This window comes from Phodopus roborovskii, unplaced genomic scaffold, assembly GCF_943737965.1.
Source record: "Phodopus roborovskii unplaced genomic scaffold, PHOROB, whole genome shotgun sequence".
NCBI lineage: Eukaryota > Metazoa > Chordata > Mammalia > Rodentia > Cricetidae > Phodopus > Phodopus roborovskii.
Window position 1 is genome coordinate 3,960,375 of NW_026126540.1, and position 24,203 is coordinate 3,984,577.

At 42.3% G+C, this 24,203-nt stretch overlaps 1 protein-coding gene across 3 annotated transcripts in view; it reads left to right on the plus strand.

Annotated features, from left to right (window-relative positions):
- Schip1 (schwannomin interacting protein 1) overlaps window positions 1-24,203 on the plus strand; it is a 733,733-nt gene that overhangs the window by 704,251 nt on the left and 5,279 nt on the right. For all 3 annotated transcript variants that reach the window (XM_051199278.1, XM_051199280.1, XM_051199279.1), the window contains 4 exons: window positions 3,141-3,259; window positions 19,224-19,341; window positions 20,244-20,441; window positions 21,213-21,336. In XM_051199278.1, coding sequence (XP_051055235.1) covers window positions 3,141-3,259; window positions 19,224-19,341; window positions 20,244-20,441; window positions 21,213-21,336 — 559 coding nt within the window. The remainder of the gene's footprint in view (window positions 1-3,140; window positions 3,260-19,223; window positions 19,342-20,243; window positions 20,442-21,212; window positions 21,337-24,203) is intronic.

Genomic DNA, 24,203 nt, shown 5'->3' on the forward strand with positions numbered 1-24,203 from the left:
TCACAATGTCTCTTCACCATAGTGCCCACTTTTACCATTAGCCTGCACACTTTTCTTCTCAGTGTAGAAGCAAAGAAAGATCTGGAACCAGAAAGCACATATTCAAACTGTAGATTTTCTCCCTAAAAATAGGGCAAACTTTTATTACCCTCAGTTTCTCATCTTCTAAACAGAGGTTATTGGAGGATTAACCATTATGTTACCATTTATGCTAGCTACGTTACCACCAGACAGCTGCTGAGAACTTTCTCAGTTAATTCTCTCTCCATCATCAGTGGAGATTATTTTCCAGTCTGATCTGAGAAGTCTTCCTTGCATAAAAGCCACCAGCAATGTGACAGAGGAAGCAAGCTATTGACTTAACCACAAAACACAGCTAAAAGTCGAAAGGACAAATTTCCTTAATATAGCAAATTTTAAGCTCTCAGATCTCTGGAATGGAAAAAAAATAAATAAACATAGGAATAAGTAATTCAGAGGAAAGAAAACACAGTGACACAAACATTTAAACATTTATTCTGACGAGTAACTGGAAGGAATTGAAATAAAGAGAATAGGAATGCCTATCAAACTAAAACAACAGCAAGCACTCTATGTTAGCTGGAGCAAAGCAGAAGCCCACTTTGCATTGCTGGTGGGCATGTGAACCGGAGCAGCTTTGCTTGGGAGCAGCGTGACAAGATGTGTCAAGAGCTTCAACAAATGTTCACACACAGCTGATCTGGCAATCCACTTCCAAGAACTCAGGATTTATGTAAAGATGTTATTTTTCATTTGACACAACCCCAAGTGGCTAACTGTAGAGGGAAACCCCATAGGGTGGGATGGTAAGCAATCATTTGAAAGTGTGTTCCTAAAGAGTGTGAAGCACTATATGGAAGATCTTCAGTGTATGCACAAAATTTTTAAAAACTAGAAGGAAACATACCAACTGTTAGCCATGATCTCTCTAAGTAACGGAATTATCGTTAACATTTATGTTCTATTTTCCTTATTTTGTTCAGTGGGATCCAGAAAGGGAAACAGGAGGGAAATGGTTCTTGCCACACACACACACCCCCAACACCAGTATCTGTAGCATTGTGTATTCCAGAAAGAACAGACAAGAAACCAAGGGTGTGTTGACCCAACACAGCAGAGACAGCAGATCCACTTCCAGATCCTGACAATTTTGGGCCAGCAAATTGTCGAGCATCAATCATAAACACTCACATTATACTCTGGTTTTTATTTAGACACTCACTTCTACTTAATAGTTTTCTGACTGTTGAGGACTTGTGGTTGAAACACTTACTTGAGGTAAATCTGAAATGCAGATGGTATGGAGTGTGTTTCACAGGTTGGTCTGTGTTTGGAAGTGTGGCAGGCCTTGATGGAGATGCCAGCACTTCAATTGTTAGAGGTTAGCCAAATAAAAGGCATTCATGCTTTCCTTGACAATTTCATAGTGACTTTCTTAGCACTCAGTATTGGAGCAAGGCAACAAACAGAATTAAATCAGTATCTTCCTTGTAAGAAATATCTGTATGAAAATACTTTGTGGCTGTGTTGTTTGTGTGTATGTACACACACAAGCTCCTTGGTATGTGCAAAAATGGGAGGGGGGCTGATGTGTAGATAGATATCATTGCTAAGTGTCAATTAGAAGAATACTGATGGTATTCAAGAATTTAGGTGTTGAAGAGGAGAGCTTTCTTTTAATTACAAGTTTTCAAACCTCCTGGAATTAAATGTCTGGATCTAGCACCTCGGAATGTATATTTTAAAGTCCTAGTTCATTGTAACTTAGCCTGTGGAAGCCAGAACCTGGTGTCTGTTGTAAACTACTATGCTGTCACATCATATTGTGCTGTCTAATATGATATCCATACTCATCCCTGATAGCTTCTGAGCTCCTGAAATGAAGCCAGATTAACTGAGGAACTGAATTTAAATTTTAATTAACTAGTTGTTGGATTGAAATGCAGACAGCCACATGAGACCAGAGAGTGCTGTGAGACAGAGCAACCCTTACTTCACTCTGCCTTTTACATGGGAATGAAGTAACCATTTGTCAGTCCATTCTCCAACTAGATGTACAGCTCATCTTTCTGACACAAAAGAGTGCACAAATATGGCTCTAGAACCTTCTGTAGGGAGAACAATGGCACCACTAAGTCCTGTAACCAGCAGGGGTTGGGAAGCAGACCAAACCAACCTGCTCAGTTCTCAAAATGGCCCCAATCATAACCTCTTCATCCCACAACACAGAGACCCCAAAATCTTGTCAGCCCAGGTTCTCTGGTTGGTTTTGTAGTAGTTTTCTCTTTTAACTAAGGAAATCATTTCTAATATTTTCCCCCATTCTTTAAAGGACTTAAGAGTTCAACATGTGAGTTTTTAATGGGGTTTTTAATGGAAAGCTGAATATTGTAAACATACCCAAATGATCACAGTAACATAGTTCAAGTCTTTTTACTGTGCATGCTTCGAGTCAAAGATATGAGACTGATAAGGCCAATTACAACTCTCCAACTACTGCAGGCATTTTATACCTGCTATCACAGACATTTTATATGTGCTCATACACACTTTGGTAATAGGAGGCAAACTCCAAGACAGAAGCAGTCATACCCAGCCCAGTGCAGGTAGATGTGGTATTGGTCTTGTAGGCACTGTACCAGACCAAGCTGTGGCATCAGCCAGCTCATAGAGTCCAATGTGCATGGCTGAATGAGTTATTGATCTTGCTGTCAGGGGTGTGGGCTGAAGGGACATGCAAGGGAGAGAGAAGGAAAGACTTAAGAAAAAGCCTCATTTGGGACAAGATTGAATTTAGGAGAAATTGTTGACCAGCCTCAACTAGCGGGCGACAAGGACGGTTGTTACAAACCAACTCCATCTAGCCTGGCAGAGATGGATTGGCACCACAATAATCACCTAAACTAGGGATCAAAAAAGGCACCAAAGAACTGAAATTGGAGCCAGAAGAGACTGGTTTCATTTCAGCTTTAATAATTGAAACCTCTCTGGACTATAGCACATTTATTCTTTGTTGAGTGTTACAGTCCAAGAATTTTACCAAGGTGAACTGCCCATGCTTGCAATGTGTCTGCCCACTGATCAGTATTCTTTTTTTTTTTTTTTTCTTGAAAATGTAGGCACAAAAAAATGAAAGAGAGTCTATCAGACAGAAGTTGGCCCTTGGTAGCTTCTTTGACGATGGCCCGGGGATCTACACCAGCTGCAGCAAAAGCGGGAAGCCAAGCCTTTCCTCAAGGTGAGTGCACGTTTGGGTTGCCCTTCTGGTACAGACTATGCCGGGCAGGTATGTCTAATAAATGACAACCCTAACTCCTAGTATGTTTACTTCCAGGTTTTAGGCAAACCCTTCCCCATTCAAGGCTTGGTGATTGTCACTATGGCCTGTTGCCTGGTTACATGAGGTGACATTTTTATATTTCACTTGTCTTTGAAGAGAACATGGATTTCACAGTGTTGGGGGAATGAGTGATCAGGCCACAAGCCTTGTTCCTGTGACAGACCACCAGATTTTCCATTTAGAAGTCCCAAAGCACCCAGAGCCCTCCCCCTTAATATGTTTGATTGCAATGAATACCATTACATGAGAAATATAATTCTCACTTTGATCATTCAATGTTTATTACTGTTCTTAGCTTGTCTGCTAGGTAGTTATTCTTGGTCTTTATTTTAGGTTATCATTATTCACCTATCTTTACTTCTTTCAAGATGTTACTGGTAATTTGCATAGCTTTCCTTTCCAAATAAAATATGATAAGGTTCCAATTTTTCCAGGAAGATAGAAACGGCTTCTGAACCTTTACCATGTTTGTGTGTTGCTTGGGGAATTAGAGTGAAGTATCTGATTCAGTGCGTCTTGGTTGAACTTGAAACCCCACATTTCTAGGCCACTCCTAGCTGATGACTGATGGGAGGTGTCATTCTGTAAATATGTTTCTTATACTGGTTAATGAATAAAGCACTGTTGGCCAATAGGAAAGCAAGATAGGTGGGACTAGGAAACTAGGAGGATTCGAGGAAGTAGTAAGGAGTCAGGAAGTAGTAAGTAGTAAGGAAGTAGCATGGGGAGACCGGAGAGAACAGAGGTCCTGCCCCATTCTCCGGTAAGATGAGACCACATGGAAATACTTAGATTAATAGAAATGGGTTAATAATTAAGACAGAGCTATTCGATAAGAAACAAGTAACTGGCCAACAGCATTATATCAAATACAGAGTCTCTGTGTGTTATTTGGGGCAGGCCGCGGTGGGACTGGCGGTGGGGAAAAACTACTCGTAACAGATGACCTTGCTCGATTCTGTGGGCTGCTTTGATTAGTGGAACTATAGATAATTTTCAAAAGTATTGCATTCCAAGTGTCTGATGAAAGGATATAGAACACTGTCTTCATGGAGAGGGTTAGTAGCTGAAGACTCATCAACACTCCTTGATTCCCTTTGCCCCAACCTCGCCATGTCTACCTCTTGGTCTTTTGAGCCTAAAACAAGCATACCCTATGAAATAATGTTTACATCAACAACATTAAGCCCAGTGCTAGCAGCAAATGATAATGCCATGCATTCAGTCAGAAGATTACTGCCATATCTCTACTTTATGTGAGGTCCAGAATTAGGCAACTCAATATCTGCCTAATCATGCACTGCCTGATTTTAATAAGCCTTGTCTGGTCTTTAGAAAGCCATGCTCACACAAGTGCATATTTTCCAAGCAGCGCAGGTAGGTGCATGCATCTGGTTTGCCCATAGAATGCTAAGCTGTAAGGAGTATGGTTTTTCCTCCCGCCACCGGTCTTGTCCCGCCGGCGCGCCTGCCCCAATTAACACACCGAGACTCTGTATTTGATATAATGCTGTTGGCCAGGTATTAGTTTCTTATCAGCTAGCTCTGTCTTAATTATTAACCCATTTCTATATATTTCCATGTGGTCTTATGTGGTGTTCTTACCGGGGAAAGGGGCCAGCGTCTCGTCTCCCCAGTCTCTCCATCCTGACTCCTCCTTACTACTTCCTCTTTCCTCCTTGTCTCCTAGTCCCGGCTATCTTGCTTTCCTATTGGTCAACAGTGCTTTATTCATTAACCAGTATGAGAAACCTATTTACAGAATGACATCTCCCATCATTAAGCCATCTCTTTCTTAGCTGGTACCAACCTCCTCTCACAGGATTGTCCTCAGGAACTAGAAAGTCAGTGTGCCCCTGGCCTTTCACCTCCTCGTGGCTGTGGCAGAAAGCATTTTTACCTGGAAACATGAAGGCTTATCTTAAACTGCTTGGCATTATGAGAATAACATCTGTTTTTGTATAACTCATCCTTATTTTCCTGAGTGTAGAATGAGGAGATTGGGCCATTGTGCATGGCCTTACAGATTTTTGGTATTGCTCTCTGCTACACCCCCAGGGGGCCAGAATGTCTTATAGAAGTCCCATCTATCTGCATAGCAGTGTCACATCCATCTGGTACAAATAGGGAGGCATTTTTTGTAGATTCATACCTATGTATTCTTAACAGATGTATTTAACTTATTTGTGGTACATGTTACATATTTTTTTGATATAAATGTACTTACATATTAATCAAGTGTGTGTTTACATGTACCCATGAATGTGGCAGTGGCCATATTCATCGTTCCTTGATGCCCATACCCTGCTCTATTATAATGTACAAGACTGTATATTGTAATGTGTGTATCTTGTTCCTCTCTGTGGAAGCAGTACACTCTAGCTCCTTGGCTGTTACTTCAGGTGTTTGCCTACATATCTCTAAATAAAATGTTTATGTCTTTGGGTTTTATTTCAAATAACCATTTATTGTTTCAATGATAAAAAATTGGGATTTATCAGACCAGATGATGGAGGCACAGTCCTTTAATCCCAGCACGTGGGAAGCAGAGGCAGGCAGGTTTCTATTCTATGAGTTTGAGGCCAGCCTGGTCTATAGAGTGAGTTCCAGGACAGCCAGAACTATACATAGAAACCCTATGGGTGGGGGACAAAGGGAGGAAGGGAGGGAGGGAGGGAGAGACAGAACTGGGATTTATCTTCGGCACATTCTGCACACAAACATGCCACCATTCCTCCCCTCATTCTCCCTTTGTGGTTACAGCATAATTTAGGATCTAACTTTCTAATGTGTGTGTTCTTGAGATCAGACATGATTCCACCTGATCCTATAGCATGTTGAGACATGCTGCTGATTGCTATGAATAGGAACTGACCACTTTGTGTTCCCTGCCCATGCATGTGTGGTTTTTTGAATTCTAGTGCATTACTTTACTAAGTGAATGTGGTGGTTTATATAGGCACTTCTGTAATGATGGGCATTGGGATGTTCCGGAGTGCTTCCTGTTGTCACATTGCTGTTCATAAACCCTCTTGTCTATGTCTTCTGCACAGGTTGGAGAATTTCTCTTTGGTGTGCACATGAGGGTGGACTTAGGAAGAAAATATGTGACTGTTCACACTGATGAGATAATAACAATCATTTACCACCATGGCACTCGCCTAGAAACAGTCTTTTAGAAACCCTGTGGCTATGAGACCTTTTGGCACTTCATATTGCCTTTAAAAAACTATTCTTAAATAGGAATATGGCAATTTATCATTGATTTTATTAACTAGTTGCATTTCCTCTTCTGTGTCTTATCCATACATCCTTGCATGCAGGCATTCATCACAAAGAGTCAATGATCTGGATCAAAGCCCCTGGTCTCTGCTACACCATCGACACTGGGCCCTCACTGGGACTCTTCCTGACATCCTATTGCTGCCCGGTTGAGTCACAATTTTTTCTTCAAGATTTATTTATTTATTGTGTATACAGTGTTTTGCTTGCCTACAGGCCAGAAGAGGGCACTAGATCTCATTGTAGATGGTTATGATCCACTATGTGTTTGCTGGGAATTGAACCTGGGTACTCTAAAAAAAAAAAAGAGCAGCCAATGCTATTAACCTCTGAGCCATCTCACCAGCCTTCTTGGGTCACTTTTAATGAGCTGTATCTTTTTCTAGGTATTTCTCCATTTTCTTTACACTTTCAGATTTGTTAGGATAGTGTATTTCACTGAGACTTTTTAAGTTTTATTTGACTATTTTAAACAGTTTTTACAGAGCTTTATAGCTTTATATTGCCCATATTTTTTCTTAAGTTTCTTTATTTTGCTTTCCATTTGGTGATATTAAGTATAGGATAATAAATGCTATTTTACTGTCTTACATTGTGGGTTGGTTTTTTTTTTTTTTTTTTTTTTTCCATACCATCTCCTCAGAGAGGCCTTCCCTGGCCACCTTATTGAAAATAAACATACATGTTCCTATGGTTTTCTCCCTTATCCTCTTTATCCACTTACCTTGGTTTGGTTTTCTCTTTACCCCCTGTTACTCTTATTAAGACATTATGTAATATATTTAAGTCTGTTCTGTGTCTTTTGCCATCACTCAGATGTAAATTGCTGGGAAGATTCTTTGTTGTATTCGTTACCAGGACAACCACATGAAGTAATGCATACTGAGTATTACTGAACAAGTGAAAGTGGATCTTCACTGGAACTGGACAAACTGAGGCACTCATTTCCAGTGCAACCAGTTGAAAGCTTCTATTGGTCCTTTCTCTTGGACTGTTATTTACAATAGAAAAGAAGCCTCCAGCTCTATTGGGAGGGGTTGTAAGCCTGTCTGGCAGTGTCTAATGACTCTAGGCAGGGAAAGTTTGGAAGTTTAGCATGTGTCTAGGTGCTCCAGTCCAGAGCACTTCTGATTAGACAGTAAATTTCCTGATTCTTCCAGGCCAGAGATTGGCCAGTCAGAGAGCTGGTCTAAATGGCCCTTCCAAGTACTGAGTCTGTGCGTGCTCTACCCCTGACACTGCAGGGTTGCGGTGTCTCCATTCATGTCCCTGCCCTACCAGCCAGTCTAAAGGCAGCTGGAAAAGCACGTAAATAGCTCTCATTTTATCTTCTTAAGTTTTTCATACACTGCTGTTGTTTCCCTGCCTTTGTGTCTTATTAGCGTAATAGGATTTCAGAAGAACAGGTAGGTAGTGGTATTCATTATGTATGGTTAAGTCTCCTGGAGGTTTTCAATATTTGTCTTGTTTGGTTTGTTCTTTTGTTGTCTTTGTAAGGCAGGACCTCACTATGTCCCTCTGGCTGGCCTTGACCTCACAGAGCAGCCTGCCTCTGCCTCTCAGTGCTGGGATTAAAGAAGTGCACTACCACACCCGACTTCAGCAGAAATCTCTTCTCAAATAAAACTCCATGAGGAAACCCCGTATGTAAAGCAAAGTGTTCCTTCTCTGATGGAGGAGTACTGAAGACGTGGGGTGCCTGGAATACTGATGGCCAGAAAATGCTTCCTCCATCCGTTCCTCATCCACCCTCTCCACCCTTTGGTGCCTCTCTACATCCCCTCCCTAGAAATTCGCAGAGCCACTTGAGACTTACAGCAGAGCCAAATTGGAAAATCACCGACTCCCCTTCCCCCTGGATACAGCTATGGGAACACAAATGTGCTTCGCAGTAGCACATAACAAGCTGCACTGTTGGCTTGCCTTCCAGAGAGTATTTATAGTCTGTTCTCTCAGACGGACTCATCTCTGTTCTCAGATGAGCTCGTCATCTGTGAGAACACGATGACTTTTCTCGTTTCCCTCACGATGATATTTAATAAGGATCCTGTTTCTAAGAAATACCACTTTATCTTGTCAACAGAAAATCTGCTATGTTTGACCATCATCACCCACAATATGGTTGGGGGGGGGGGTCAGGGAGAGGGTGATGGGACTCCAGGAAAGCTCCGTTGCTGTTATATAACCCTGTTGTATAACATGTGGTCATTTGGGCTGTTGGGATGTATTTTCCCCCTTTGTACATGTTTCTTTTGATAATGTATTCTATTTATAATGTATTCTGGTTCCCATCTCCCACCACCTTCTCTGTTGTCCTCCCACCCATCCCAAACCCTATCCCTAGTCACTACCAGTCATTCCAAAAGCTCTCACTGGGCTGCAAATACTTTGTCTCTTACAGAAGTACTTGAGACTGTCAGCTCAGCAGTGCCGTATACCATAATGTACCAGAGCAGATGTGCAGGGTCAGTTAAACAACCAGAACCAGGTAGACCTCTCGTGAATCTACTGCCCTGAAGAGCTCGGTCCTCAGTAGGAAATGGAGATTTATGATTAATGGGCAGAGCCAGGCTGGGTAGCACAGGCCCAACATAGGGAAGGCTGAGGCAGAAAGATTATAGTGAGTTTGAAGCTGATACAGTAAGCAGCAGGCAAGCTAGAGCTGCCAAGTGAGGCCCTGTGCAAAGCACCCTGAAGTTGCAATCTTGCTCTATAAGGCAGGGCCTGTTGATGTGAATGAAATCTTTGGAAAACTAATCTGCTTCGTGCTTGTGCTTTTTAGAGGATGTGAATTTACCTGCAAAAAATATTAGTCATATTCAGTATGCGAGATATTCTGAGGGGTGTGAAAGTCTGAGTGTGTCAAGTCTCAGTATGTCAGCTGTGCTTCCAAGTTCAAGTTTGCAGTGGACCACTAGGTTTCCTCTGGGTTTTTCTAGACAGTGTTAGCTCTCTTAAAGCAGTTTTTTAAAGTGGCAAGCTGTTAAATGTAAGCTAGGCTTACAATAATCCCATAAAGACATTTTATGCCTAATATTATAGCTGGCGATCGTTAGCTATTACTGCATAACACAGCTCATTAGACCTGACTAGTACTGGAGTGTGGCATACATGGAGTGTCACATTTTCCTTCAAAATTTGCTAATCCAGACATAATCACCTTCTTAAACTGAGACTGTATGATCTTTGTCATTCTTTTATCATTTTGAAAAAGGTCTTAACTGCTTAATAGGAAATAAGAAAAGTGGATTACGTACTTTTTGAAATGAGATTTCCAAGAAGTAGCAGGTTTAGTACTATTCTTGGGAGGGAAAAGGGGTCTTGCTATAAGGCCAAGGCTGGCCTTCACCTTCCCAGCCCCCTGCCACTGTCTAATGCGTGCTAAGAGTATGAACATGCCGTCACTTCCAGCTTTTCTTTTAGATAATGCTTCCCTATAGAATTTTCCATTGGCCACATTAATGATCAGTTATTATTCTGTGTCCACATTTTGAGCTTACATAACTTAGTGTTGAGGTAATAGGAATAGGCCTAGCTGCTTCAAGGACAGAAGATGGAAAGGTCATTAGGAATAGGCATCTAGGAAATCTATACTTTTCAAACATTACCACCCAAGCTGCCATTACAAAGAAAATTTCCCCTCCTCTCTCTTCTCCTTTTCTCACAGTAGCTACAAAATGCTCTCTTCTTACCTTAACTCAAGATGCGTTTTCTTTAATGTATATCAGTATAAAGGCATTCTAAACAACCGTCTTCTTGATAGTGCTTGCAGAGCGATTGAGTAGCCCTGGTGAGCTGTATGTAGCCTTCCCTCCAGGCTGTGTGATTAAAAAAAAACAAACTCCCCAGAGTGTTTTTGAGCAGCTGGTTTGAATAATGATTATTGTTTACTTATCTCAACCAACCCAACATCCCCAAATCAAAATTCATTTCTTTCTAGGTCTTCTGTGTTTATTGGTGAATGGCTGAAGGGAGGCCAGCAACAAACACCTGCTACCTCCTCTGTGTTGGGTGGGAGGGGAGGAAGCCGGGCCAACTCAGACCTGTAAAAGTGAACTCAGGAGGCTGAAAAGAGATTCACAGGGGCTTTGAATATTGTGTGTGTGTGTGTGTGTGTGTGTGTGTGTGTGTGTGTGTGTGTGTGTGTGTGTGTGTGCCTGCATGTGCGTGTGCTGAGGCTGCATCATTTGCTTGGATCTAACAGTAATAATTTTTGCATAATTTCCTGGAAGTAAGCAGAAGTAAGTTTGTGTCAGCCCAGCATGAGAGAAAGGCTGACTTATCTAAGTGTAGTGAGATTCACTCTGCAGTATCTTCCTTGAAATAAGAGGCTCATACTAAAGAGACTTCCTTGCAATGTATGGTGCATCGTTAAAAGTTCACATCAGTCTCATGCACTTGCTGATAATTCGTTGTTGTTGTTTTTTTAATCTTTACATTGGTGGTACTGGCATAACAGCAAATTGTGGCTCTGCATCTACTTCTACTTGTTTTTGTACAGTTACCTGGCACGCTGATTGCCTTGTTTCACGGAGGCCTCTAGTATTCTCAAATATTATACAATTCCAAAAGCGAGGCAGGATTTAAAGTGGATCTTTTGAAAAGTAATAAGATTAAAATAGCAAAACAAATTTAATTATGTAAGCAATTCTTCTTTTTCACAAATCTGAAAGAAAAGCAAATTGGTATTTGTGAAATTTTCTTTGTCTAATAAATAGCCTTGCTTTACAATAATGCCAGTGACCCCAGATTAATTAGGTGCAATTAATTTTGTGCAGGCTGAATTTGACATCTTGCTAAAGGCATAACCAGCTGTACCCTGTCTTAGGAATTATCAACAATGAGAATTCAATTGCCTGAGCTGTTGCAAAAGGGTTTGGGGGTGGGTACGGAGCTACATGTTATATTAAAAATTGGCTTCCTTGGACAGCTGAAAGTTTAATTAAAAGAGCTTCTAGGAATTAGCTTTCATTTTGCATAATCTTCAACATGTTCTCATGATACCATCAGTGACATTTGCACTCCCTTTAGACAGTAGTCACACACACGTGTTGGGCCCTGGGTGAACAAATGCTGCTCCTAGAAGTCAAGCCCGCTGACATTAGTGAGCTGGTCATCTGGAGGTCTAACAGCATCCTCTCTTCTTTTTCACGGCTGGTGACTGAGCTCAGCCAAGTAGCTCAACCAAGCTACATCCCCATCTAGCCCCATCCTTTAATTCAGTCTTTTAAAACCTTCCTGTGCCCTTCAGATTGTTCCCTTGCAGATTATCACATATATGAAACACATGGAAGAAGTTTTTACAGAGAACACAAGCCCTTACATGTTGCTATTTAAACAGATTATGGGAGTGGGGTATCTGGTAGCCATAATTTGTTGTGTCTTCTCAGATGTATAGTAGAACCATAGGTAAATAAATAAATACTTTCAGTAAAATACTCCTCCTGCCTTTCCACCATAGTACCCCATTTTTCCAGGCTCTGGTACCTCTCCTCAGTTGTTCCCAGATTCATCCTCCCATGACCACTCAGAGGACAAAAAAAAAAAAGGCATCTCCTCACTGTGTTGACATCAGAAACCTCCAGAGCACTATCTGAATCAGTCACTAGGAAGGAAGCAGCATGGCAGAATCTTAAGAGCCAGACGACCTGACTCAGAATCCTGACTGTCACTTAGTGGCACTTACTGATGACTTTACTTGTGCCTCAGCCTCCTCATCTGTAAAATGGGAGTGATAACTGAGTCTTCTTCTAAGGTTATTGTGAGGAGTCTCTAGAAGTACCCAGAAGAGTGTGTTGTCTCTACTCTCTTGGTATCTACTATCATTATTTTTGTTACATTTTTATTTGCTTCCACACACTGCTGATTATAGCACATGAAAAATTAAAAAAGAAAGAAAAAAACACTGCCAATTAAATTTAGAATTTTGACTTTAGTTGCTGACGCATTTTAGGCTTGTTTGGATATACCCTTTTTTACATGCTGTTAATGAGTCCTTTGAGAATTTCACACAAATTATTTTTATCATATTCACCCCCTGCTTCTACACCTAACTCCTTCCAGAACTGTGCCCCACCTCTCACCGACTCTCAGCTTTGTGTTTGTTGCTGTTGTCTTAATAATCCACAGAGTCCAGTGTATGTTGCCCATGTGCTCATGGGTGGCAGGCATCCACTGAAATGTGGTCAACCTACCAGGGCCACACCCGTAACAAAAGCCAACTTGCCCCTCCCCCAGAAGCTACATCGACCGTTAGCTTCCCAGTTGAGGGTAGGGACTCATGCATCCTCTCTCCCTTCCATGCTAAAATGTTGACTGGCTTGATCATATATATACAGAGCATGTGTAAGCAACAACAGCATTGTGAGTTCATGAGTGTAGCCATCCTGTCATGGACAGACACTTTATCATTTGGTGAAGGTCTCCTGGGACTATCACGTCAGTGTTGGACTCTCCATGCACATACACCAAGCCTTGCTTGTCCCCACAGTGACACCCTTGCTAGGTGGGTGCTGGGAACAGAAGGTAGGTCCTCTGCAAGAACCCCTGAGTCATCTGTCTCCTCAGCCCCCAAAAGTTAATCTTGAAAGGGCCATTTTTAAGGTAAAGCTTACTATAGAGCCAAGGCTAAGTAGCAACCTCTGAATGTTTCTCGGTATGATCATAACAAGGGCAAAAGCTGTGTTACCATGTTGAAAAGTATAAAGTAAATTGAAGTATTCACCTACAAGTGAGAATGGAACTCAGGAGCAGGAGCTTGGTAGGTGTCAGACTCTGGGCTCCATCCCATCTCCAAAACAAAAGACAAACAAATACATCCGACTAATCCAGTTCATCTCAAAAATCACCAAGCACCAGCCCTTATCTGCCATATTTTTGGAGCCACATAGATGCCTGACAAAGGAAGGCTCGAATGTCTACCTTGCATGGCTCTGGCATCTATCAGCAAGAGATAGCTGATAGCTGTTTTGGTTCAGGGGCTAAGCAGAGTAAGTCAGCTGTCTTAAAGAAACGCAGTTAATATTTCTGCCAGTTACCTAGGGTCTATGGTTTACTGCAGGCACAGGGAAAGGAGTAGGGCTGAGAATGGGAGGGGTGTCTGTGGGTGAGTAGACGAGCCTGTCCACCGAGATGTTCGCTTACAATGCAGCGGGTTCCTAGCTACCCATGTATCTTCTCCCACTCTCCACAGCAGCCTGCCAAAATGAGAACTCAGGCTGACTCATGCCTGAGGCCCAGCCCCCGCTTCAGTGTGGCCTGAGTCAGATAGCAGCTGTCAGCCCTTGAGCCCCACTCACCTTTCCTCCAACACACAAGCTCAACCACCTACTCTTGTTTTTTCTCCTTTTCCTTTTTTAATTCTTGCTAAGTGCCCACACATGACAACTCAGAGGCATTCAAGACAGACAAGCTAATGTCAACTTAATGTCTTCCATCAAAAAGTACTTAAGTATAGCTCCTCCGATCTTACATATGCTTTAGAAAATACTACATTTTTATCTATTTATTTGGGGGGGGTGAGGAACACAGGTTGCCATGGCACATGTGTGGGGGTCAGATGACAGCTTGTGAGAGTCGGTTCCTTCCATTATGGGGAGACCCGAGGACTGAATTCATCAGACTCAGCACGAGGGGACAGGTGACTTTTCCCAAAGAGCTACTACACTGGACCATACCTGTGCATTCTTATTTAGAAAACTGAAATCACACTGTAGCTACTGTTTATGGCTTTTGTCCCCACTTAAGACTATGTCAGGCTGTTTCAGCCATTCTCATAGCTATTCCTGTGTGTGTGGGGGGGGGTGTATGTGTGTGTGTGTGTTTGCTAGTTCATCGTATTTGTATTTTATCTTTTATTCTCAGTTTCCAGCTTTTTGTTTCATTTTGGTTTTGTTTCCTTTTCCATCTTCTCTCTCTCTCTCTCTTTTTTTTTTCCATTTACAAATTCATTTTACCCTTCTTAAAGTGCCCTAACCTCTCTCAAAGGAGGCTACATAATCACTGTGACCTTGTGGGGGTTTTGCCTCTCCAGGACTTGTTTTTCATATGTAAAGTAAGGTCCCTACTCCATACTTCCTATCTAAGTGAAATAGGTAAAGTGCCCGACATATAATATATGCTCGCAAATGGTAACTTTTTATTTCATAAATAGGCTGCTCAGAAATAATCTGAACTCAATTAAGATGAAAATAGATCGGGGAGAGATAGCTATTTTACGCCCACTATCTATCCTAAGAGGGCCCATTCTAGCCTTCCATTCATACTAGAGAGTATTACTCTCAAAAATACATTTCCCTGACATTAAAATCCTGTAATTCCAAATTCAATTACACAGAAGTGGTCATTAGTGAAGGAAATTGACACTGATGTGGAGTGAGAACCAACAGCTGTCTGAGGTATGCAAGTATTTACAGCTTTCTGGAGCCCGGGTTAGGAAATGGCCGCTGCTTTTCCGAAGGAAAGATGGTGGATGGAGGCTCCTCTTCTACGAGCTGCTTAAGCCACTGAGAAGAGTCTGTGACCGTGAGTGTACAAAAAGAAGGCTTGAGAACCAGAAGGCAGAGGGGGGTGGGTGTGTGACGTGTGTGTGTGTGTGTGTGTGTGTGTGTGTGTGTGTGTGTGTGTGTGTGTGTGTGTGTGTGTAGAAAACCCTGAGAGGCTCATTCACATGTCCACTGCCCTTAGAGTTACTTCCTTTCCAGATGCTGAGTCAAGACAAGACATAAACATGTTTCCCAATTCTTTGGCACAAAGTTAGAAATACCTGTTAACTTCCCTGGACACACAACTGCTAGAGAATAGTCCTCCGTGCTCTCTCCTGAGTTCACCCCTCTGCCAGCCTTGCTTCCTTTCATCTTAATTAATGTCCAGGCAGCAAGGTATTTGCTTCTACATCTATGGAATAAGGAGTATGTGTACTTCTACACTTCTCCAGACACATTCTGATCCATGACTCCAGCACTTACTACCTATTGGAAGACCTGGTTTTTTACTCTTCCCTTAACTGCCTTGCCTCCACTTATAAAGGTTGAGACCGTAAAATGCCAGTGGGGTCCAACAAGAAACTGGAATGAGTGAAGTAATCCAAATAAAAACCAATAGAGTGTAGTAGGACTGTAGCAAGTTAGAAAGTGTGTGCCCTGTCCAAAAAGGACAGCAGGTGCTCAGCTCAAGTTGCTGGTGCTGTGGAGCTTCTGGAGCTGTTATCTGATGAATGCATGCATGGACAGATGCATGCATGGACAGATGAATGGATAGATGGATGGATAGATGGGCAATCAAGCAATCGCTTTCTCTACACAATGCTTTTGTGTGATGGATGCTCTATGTTGAACCAGTGGCATTTGTAGCTGGTACACAACATGACTTTTAAAAGTCCAATAAAGTATTTTCCTGTTTCTTAATGATACTTCATAGCAAGAGGATGTTCACACAATCCTACTGGAATAAAATAAGAGAGCATTTTGTTTTCATAACAAATGTGGAAATGTAGAAGCCACATTCCTTTTTCACCATTTTTAAAGCATCAATAGGCATTTGCATAGTTCTCAAGGTAAATGTCTACAAGACACAGTCAGTGGGAAAAGAAAGAGGCAGACTTTGTGGTGTGGAGAAGTATTACAATTCTTTACAAAGCAGTAGAGCCTTCTCTTGACTTACCACCATCCCACACAGAGTGTAGCTAAAGGTCACCCAAAACTCTGTTGTTGTCACATAGTCCCAGAAAAATGAAATGCATTTATACATACTCGGGTAGTTACAATCCATATTTTATGCTCTATCCCCCTTTGAAATCAATATGAAACAGAAAAATGACATAAAAAAATATGGGTGATTATTCATTATGTATAAAACCTTTGAATAATGCATCAAAGATCCATTAAAATAAATGGAAATAATGTATTCTAACGGCTTGGCTGCAAAGTAGTGGGAGATGTTGAGTTATGAATGGCACAGCATGGTTGTGACTCATAAACCACAGTGGCTACAGACAGTTAATGACCAATGCAAGTTTGAGATACAAAGGCCTGTGGAAGTTCTTTCTTGCTCTGTTTCCTGTAGCAGCATGAGGGTGGGGACCCCGGGAAGTGCAATTTTCAGAAGTAAACCTTTCAGAAGCTATGTATCTCACTGCCAGGCTAGAAGGCTGGGATGGGGATTATCTCTGTGGCTTCAGAAGGCCTGGTGGCCCCCATCACCCCACAGCCAGACCTCTGCTTAGGGAATATGGGCGAGTTTACCCAGAGCTGTCTTGCTCCTAAAATGGGATTAAAGGCTAAAGGCAAATAAATCCCTCTTGGAATGGGAGCCCAGTTAAGATGTCTTTACTAAAACCTTCTCTGAATCTGCTACCATGTCACTGCATTCCTGTGAGTAACATTCTTGGCAATTGCCACTGTAAGGAATTACAAGTCACCCCTGACCTGCCGGAGCTCCCTTCCCATGTGCTACGTTTCCCACTGTGCTACTAAGGGGGTTTTGTGAATTTGTACCGGAGGCATTCCTCCACTTCCCCCAGATGCTAAGTCTTTCCTCAAACCTTTCTCAAGTTAGATGCTCCTTCGGAATGGTTGACTGGTTTGGAGCAGAGCTGTAGGATTTTAATCACATTTTCTTCAGAATGAAGATATTTGTCCTTGGGCATCTTTAACTTGGTTGTGATGCCATTTCCTGGTTGTTTTATATTTTTACCATTTTTATCTCCAGCAGCCAGATGCTTCTTCATGAAGCTTTATTGCATATGAGGAAATGCTAAGTAATCCTAGGGTCAGGTGAGATTAGCCCTTAAAATGTGTCCCTTCTCGGTCTGTCTTTGCTGTCATCTTCCAAACCATAGATCTTGATTTTGTTGTTAGAAATTGCTTGATTCTACTTTGTATACAAAGTGCAGATATCACAAATTTGTTAAATTTGATTTGTCTGGATCAAGAGGAAACCCAAACATACTAGATAGATCAAGTTTAAGGGAAGCATGTCCTGGCACAGCTGGAGAGCCAGATGCTATGGGAGGCTAGTTATGGACTGCCTGAGCAGTCCTCAGAGGACTGACTACATCAGGAATTTCAGTGAATAGGTGAGCAGTGTTAGGGTAAGGGACTCGGGAGCTTCCTTTAAAAAGCTGTATTAGTTCCAAGAGTCTCTGTTCCTTTGCCCAGCTTCCAGAAAGTGGACAAAAGGAAGTAGTTCATATGTTCGGAGCACCTGTCCCATGCCAAGCTCTGAACAAACTCTGGATTGGGGACCCACTGTGAACCAGTCATCTCAGAAACTGTGTCCCTAGCCCTGGGCTTGGGCTTCTTGTCTATGTTGGGAAGATTAGAAGAGGATAAAACTGGACTTACTGGGGAAAGAGGCCACCTTTTCTTGAAGGGAAAATAAGTAAGCTTGAGCTGGTGTAATTATAGAATTTAACAATAGGTGGCAGTGCATGCCCATCTTAATTGAAGGCTGAATGGGTGGGGGCGCAGTTAAATGGATTCTGTGTTTTCAATCAAGCATTTAAAAACCTGTCATGTGAGCAATGCATGCAAAATTTCTCCATCATTGGGATAAAGAAAACCATACATAAACATCAGATATTAGATTAGTTCCCAGAACAAATTTGGTGTCCTCTGCCCCAAAGCTGGTTTAGACTGGCTCACTGTGGTCCCTTCTGCCACAGGAGTCTCCCCCTCTATGAGACTTGCTTCTCCACAAGACTGAGGTATTAGAGATGCTAAATCACCAAGTAGCACCGAAATGTGGTTCACCTCCAAAAGCTGGGCAGGTTCTAGAGCTGGGCCCCACCGTGTGGCCACACTCACCACCGGCACTTGACCTTTCTGTCTCTGGCACCAAGAGCATCTTTATTCAGGCTTCAGGATGTTGGTGTGATGAGCTTTCCTGGGTGACTGTCTTGGAACTGCTGGGTGTGGAAGGTAGTGTGCAAACACATGCCTTTTAGGACTGAACACCTTAGGATTTCCTTATGATTCTTGGGGTAGATAAACTTGCGATCTTTTTGTCCTTAAGTGACATTAAGTGAGCTTTCTCTGTTGCCTTTTTAAATAAAGATTTCCATCATGTGACCCTGTCTGGCTGGAGGGGAAAGAGACTGTCTGCAGAGAGCTATAGTCTGCAGAGAGCTGGCTCCAGTGAGCTTTTTAGGGTTATCCTTTTCAACGGCGTCCTCAGTAACATCATACTTGTTATTGACTGAAGTCTATTCATCTTGGTTGACAATTGTAAACACAAAGCATCCTCTTGTGTGTGTGCCCACTATGTGTTTGCTATTCACGGGATGCTATAAACGTTCAATTCCAAACTGATGTGGAAAAAAGAATGGAATCCTGGGAGGTCCTCTAATAAGATTTCCATTTTCAGGAGAGAGTAGGCTGAGGCAGGGTGTCCAGCCTGGGCTACATAGCAAAGTCCTGTCTCAACAACAACAACCAAAAAGGAAAGGTAGAATAATTGGGTCACTTACTTCTCCACAGGAAGAACACGTGAAACTATTTTGTGTTAATGAACTCAGTTTAGTTAGCTACAAGCAGATAGCAAATAGCTAAGTAGAATTAGTGTCCTGTTTGTGTCTTCCCAGACTGCAGAGTGGGATGAACCTCCAGATATGCTTCGTCAACGACAGTGGCAGTGACAAGGACAGCGATGCAGATGACAGTAAAACTGAAACCAGCTTGGACACCCCCTTGTCTCCCATGGTGAGTCCACAGCCACTGGCTGAGGCATCGCCTCCTCTTCTTCCCTAGCTCTTCAGCTTTGACTCTGTTGTAACCCAGGAGCAGCCATTCCCGGGTGGAAAAGGAAGCACCTTGGGATCGCATGCTTTGGCTGACTGCAAAGTCGGAGTCATGACACAGGATAAATTAGGTTTATAAAAGTTATTGACTATGAGAGAAATCATTTAGGCTTTTAGAGATCATAAAGGGAAGGTGGGAGTAGTAGTGTGTGCTTGGGAGGCTGTGGCAGGAGGACCACAAATTTAAAGCCAGCCTAGGCTACATAGTGAGTTCAAAGCTGACCAGAGCTCTATGAGAAAACTCTGTTCCACACATACATGCATATGAATGAAAGAATCAGTCCCTGTTGGGCTTAGAACTAGGAGCTCAGCCCTTTTGCACATGTTCCAGAATTCATGAATAATCGTGAATGCTTGCTGCCAGGATGTTTTTCCCTTTGTGCTGTATGTTTGTATCAATGACCAACAAATGTGTGTTGGTCTCTGAGCATAGTGCAAACGTCATTGGGTACCTGCTCTCAGAAGACCATCTCTGAACCTGGTTCTGGGTTCCACAATTAAATGTGACCCCATTATAACTTCTACCACTCTTCTGTTTGTGCTCAAAACAGAATCATTCCAAATAGGTCATTTTAAAGGTATTGTGTGACCAATAGACCGGCCTCAGTGAGATCATGTGAGTAGGGGAATTGCTGCCAGAACACAAACACGCACGCACACGCACACACACACACACACACACACACACACACACACACACACACACACACCAGCCATGCCAAGAGAGGACCCAGTTGCTAGTTCCCTTCCCTGAGTGCTCAGAAACTGGAATGAAATTTGCAGCTGCTCTTTCTTCCTTCACAGAGCAAGCAGAGTTCTTCCTATTCCGATAGAGACACGACTGAGGAGGAATCGGAATCCCTGGATGACATGGACTTCCTCACAAGGCAAAAGAAGTTACAAGCTGAAGCCAAAATGGCCCTTGCCATGGCCAAACCAATGGCCAAAATGCAAGTAGAGGTGGAAAAACAGAACAGGAAAAAGTCTCCCGTCGCTGATCTTGTAAGCAGGGGAGGCTGACATGCAAGGGAGCACTTGGGGCTGAAGAAGGGTTCTTTCCCAGAATTATGCAAACTTGGGTTTCTCTGAGGCAGTTTGTCAAAAGCACTGGCAATTGAGAAAGAGTAAAGTCTGTTTCTTTTTCCTTTCTACTGTCACACATGGGCAACATTTCACAGAAGCAAACTCTGTCCTTGATTCAGATCTCCCGTATCCCTGTGTTAATATCACAGTGCACTATTGCTATCTTACCTTTCAAGGGAGACATTGTGATGCAATGAATTGATGCCCTGGACTTAGCAATCACAATAGACTCTGCCACTGACCTGCTGCAGGGGCCTGACACGTGACTCGTGTTGGTTTTCTCTGGTGCAGTGTGTATAACACAGACACAGTGAGAAAAGCATTCAGAGTATATCACACGGTGCTGATGGCATGCTCTGAAAAATGAAATAGCAGCTGATATTGGGTAACTTTATCGACGGTATTCCTGTTATTTATGTTTCCCATAACCTGTGTGTCAGAGACCAATTAGATAGCTTGTGTTGCAGACAGGGTATCGTTTGGGATGCACAGGGCATCCTATTAGGAAATGGATGTGAGTTATGGGGCTACCACTGGGAAGCTGAGAGGTTGGGAAAGCCTTCAGGCTCCAAAGTGGCATAGAAGTGGGTGGATGAAGGTGGGTCTCCTAAAAGCAGTCAGGGTCTTTAGTGGGGTCTTTGCTGCCCTGCTCACACCTCCGCACCCCCACTGCCTCTTTTGTATCTTTAGCTGCCACACATGCCTCACATAAGTGAATGTTTGATGAAAAGAAGTTTAAAGCCCACTGACCTGAGAGACATGACTATCGGGCAGCTCCAAGTGATCGTCAATGACCTGCACTCCCAGATCGAAAGTAAGTGGCAGATCTGCCTGGGATGGAAGATGCTGGTGGGTTCAGTGTCTTCACTGGGCTGTTCGTGTGTTTGCAAGATCAAAACAACCCAGGACTCTTTTACTGTCTCTTCTCTTTTTCTAACTATAACATACCAGGAGCTTTCAGAATTGTCCAAGGTTTGCCATGGTTACGGGTCCTTTTTAAATTGCTAGTTCCTAGCACAGGGCATGTATTTAACATGCCTCTGTTTCTGGAATAAACTTCTATAGCTATAAGCTTCACACAACTATCCCTTCTACTTTACTCATTTGTCTAAGCTTCCCGACCCCCTCCATATAAAGGAATTCAGCAGAAGCTCTAGAGAGTGTGGGGAGGTCATCTGCCATACAGAGAGCAGGCCGTGGTTGGCCCAGTGAAAGATGGTGTCCCCATGAGGCAATATGGTCAGCCAGATGGTGTCACCATCTCTCCAGCCCGCAGAATATGACTGTATAATCCTATGGGTTTACAAGATTGAAAGAGTTCCAAGAGACAAGAGGAATACCCATCAAAGCATTCAAATAGACCATTATTATTATTATTATTATTATTATTATTATTATTATTATTATTATTGGTTTGCTAAAGGTATGGCAATCTTGTGAATTTTTAAAAGCCTTCTTTTAGAAATGCACATTAATGTGTTTACAGATAAAGACTGTGTGTTTCTGTAATTGCTGTAAAATCATCCTGGAGATAATTCAAGCTGGTCATTGATGAAGACAATGGAGTCAGTGGGGATTCATGAAATAGATTTCCCTGCTGTTAGTTTGAAAATTTCCATAATAGAAAGTTTAAAACTTCATGTGAGGCTGGGGAGGGAGGTGCAAAGACAAATCTCCCATGCACTAAGGGTTCCAGTGTGCAAGCTCTCTGTTGGGTGGTGATCGAGATGGCCATCCAGGAGCAACTAAAAAGGATAATTTTTTCACTGGATCCAAAAAAAAAAAAAAAAAAACCAAGATGTATTCAGTACCTAGGTAATGTTGGTTTAGAATCAAGGGAAAGGATTTAGGATTTTGTTTTGTTATTTGTTGGATTTTTTTGTTGTTGTTTGGTTGTCATTTGTTTTGTTTTGTTTTTTTCTAAGACAGAGTTTCTCTGTGTAGCCCTGGCTATACTCTGTAAACCAGGCTGGCCTGGAACTCAGATATCCACACCTGCCTCGGCCTCCCAAGTGCTGGGATTAAAGGTGTATGCCACCATGCCTGGCTTTAGGGTTTTAATTTTAAAACCCTAGGTTCACAGGCTATGAATTACCTTTAATTTTGTTTAATCACTAGGCTTGTTACTCACCCAAAGGCTGGGAGGACTTGCTGGCTTTTAGGACCCAAACAGCTTCCTCTAGACTCAAGTAATAAAGTTGATGTCTGGTGCTTTGGGAGAACATGTGGAGCTTTTAGAACTCTGTGTATGATTTTTGCCCCTTTCAAGATGCAAACTCTTTTGAACTGAAGGCACAGAGGCCTCATTTGAAGTAAAAAAAAAAAAAAAAAAAAAAAAAAAAAAAAATCTCTGAAAACACATCCAAGAGTCCAGTGGCAACAAACCCACCCCCTCCTTTTGTGGCTTTGCTCACAGCTCTTTTCAGTGTGTGCTTTCCCTTGTGTGTGGACCTAATAGCTATGATTCTTAGCTTCTCCAAGGGAAAAACCTAAGTGTGAGCTCTCTGCTCTTTCCTGAACCATGTTGAACAAGTCCACTAATTTCGAGGATGGGGTGGGGGCTGGAAATGTTTCCATATTCGTTTGTTTAGCTTCTGGCTGTAAGAGCAAGGGCTCAAGAATATTCTCATTGCAGTCTGTTTTCCAGACGTCTTTCTTCAGATCTTATACATCCTGCTACACCAAAAATATAACTTTGCAATGTTTCAGAGAATGTTCTCATAGCAACACTCCTCCCGAGAGGCATAAGAAGGGAGGCCCTGGGCATCCTGAATGTGCCTGCCTCTCCCAGCTAGGCGTCACATATAGTAGTGCCCTTCGAGACTGGGGAACTCTTAAAGATGAAGGGTGAATAAATCAATATAATTTAAAAACTACTCTTCACACTTTCTCAAAGCCCAGATTTTTCTTTTAAAGACATTTGTTTAGCGCAAGTTTTTAAATTTTGTTTTTATTTTATCTGTGTGGGTGTTTTGCCTGCATGTATGTCTGCACAGTGCATACATGCAGTCCCTGTAGAGAACAGAATAGAGTGTTAGATCCCCTAGAACTGGATTTGCAGGTTGTTGTGAGCTGCCAGGTAGGTGCTGGGAATTGAACCTATGTCCGCAGTAAGGGCAACAAGTGCTCTTAATCACTGGACCATCTCTCCAAAGCCTGCCCTAAAGCCCTGCTTTTGCTAAAAAGCTACTTTTCTAGCAGCTAGCAACTTCTTTTCTGACTGTATTAAGAATAAATTAAAAACACAGGTTGGGTATTTCTAAATCTAAAACCCAAAATGTTGTGAAACATCCAAAGAGTTTCATACCTTGGGCTGGAGTACTTAACTGATCAAATCTTGTATATTATAGAATCATCTAAATTGTTGTGTTAATACTCCAAGACTCAAAAAACTTAGACAGCAGAGACATTTCTGGTCCTCAACATTTCGGATAGAAGATACTCAGCCTGTGGTTTATTCCTTCTCTTCACGCCTCTTTAATTTTACAAACAGGTGTTGCTCCAATGGGCGCTTCACCAGCACATACAAGAAGCTAATGTAAGAGTCTACTGGAATTCAGATCCCCAGAAACCTGTGTAAATTCTGGGTGGGTTCAATGCCACCTGCAATCCCATCTCAGAAGGCAAAGACAGCAGATTCCTAGAGTGATCTAGCTGGTTAGCAAAACTATCTGTGTGAGT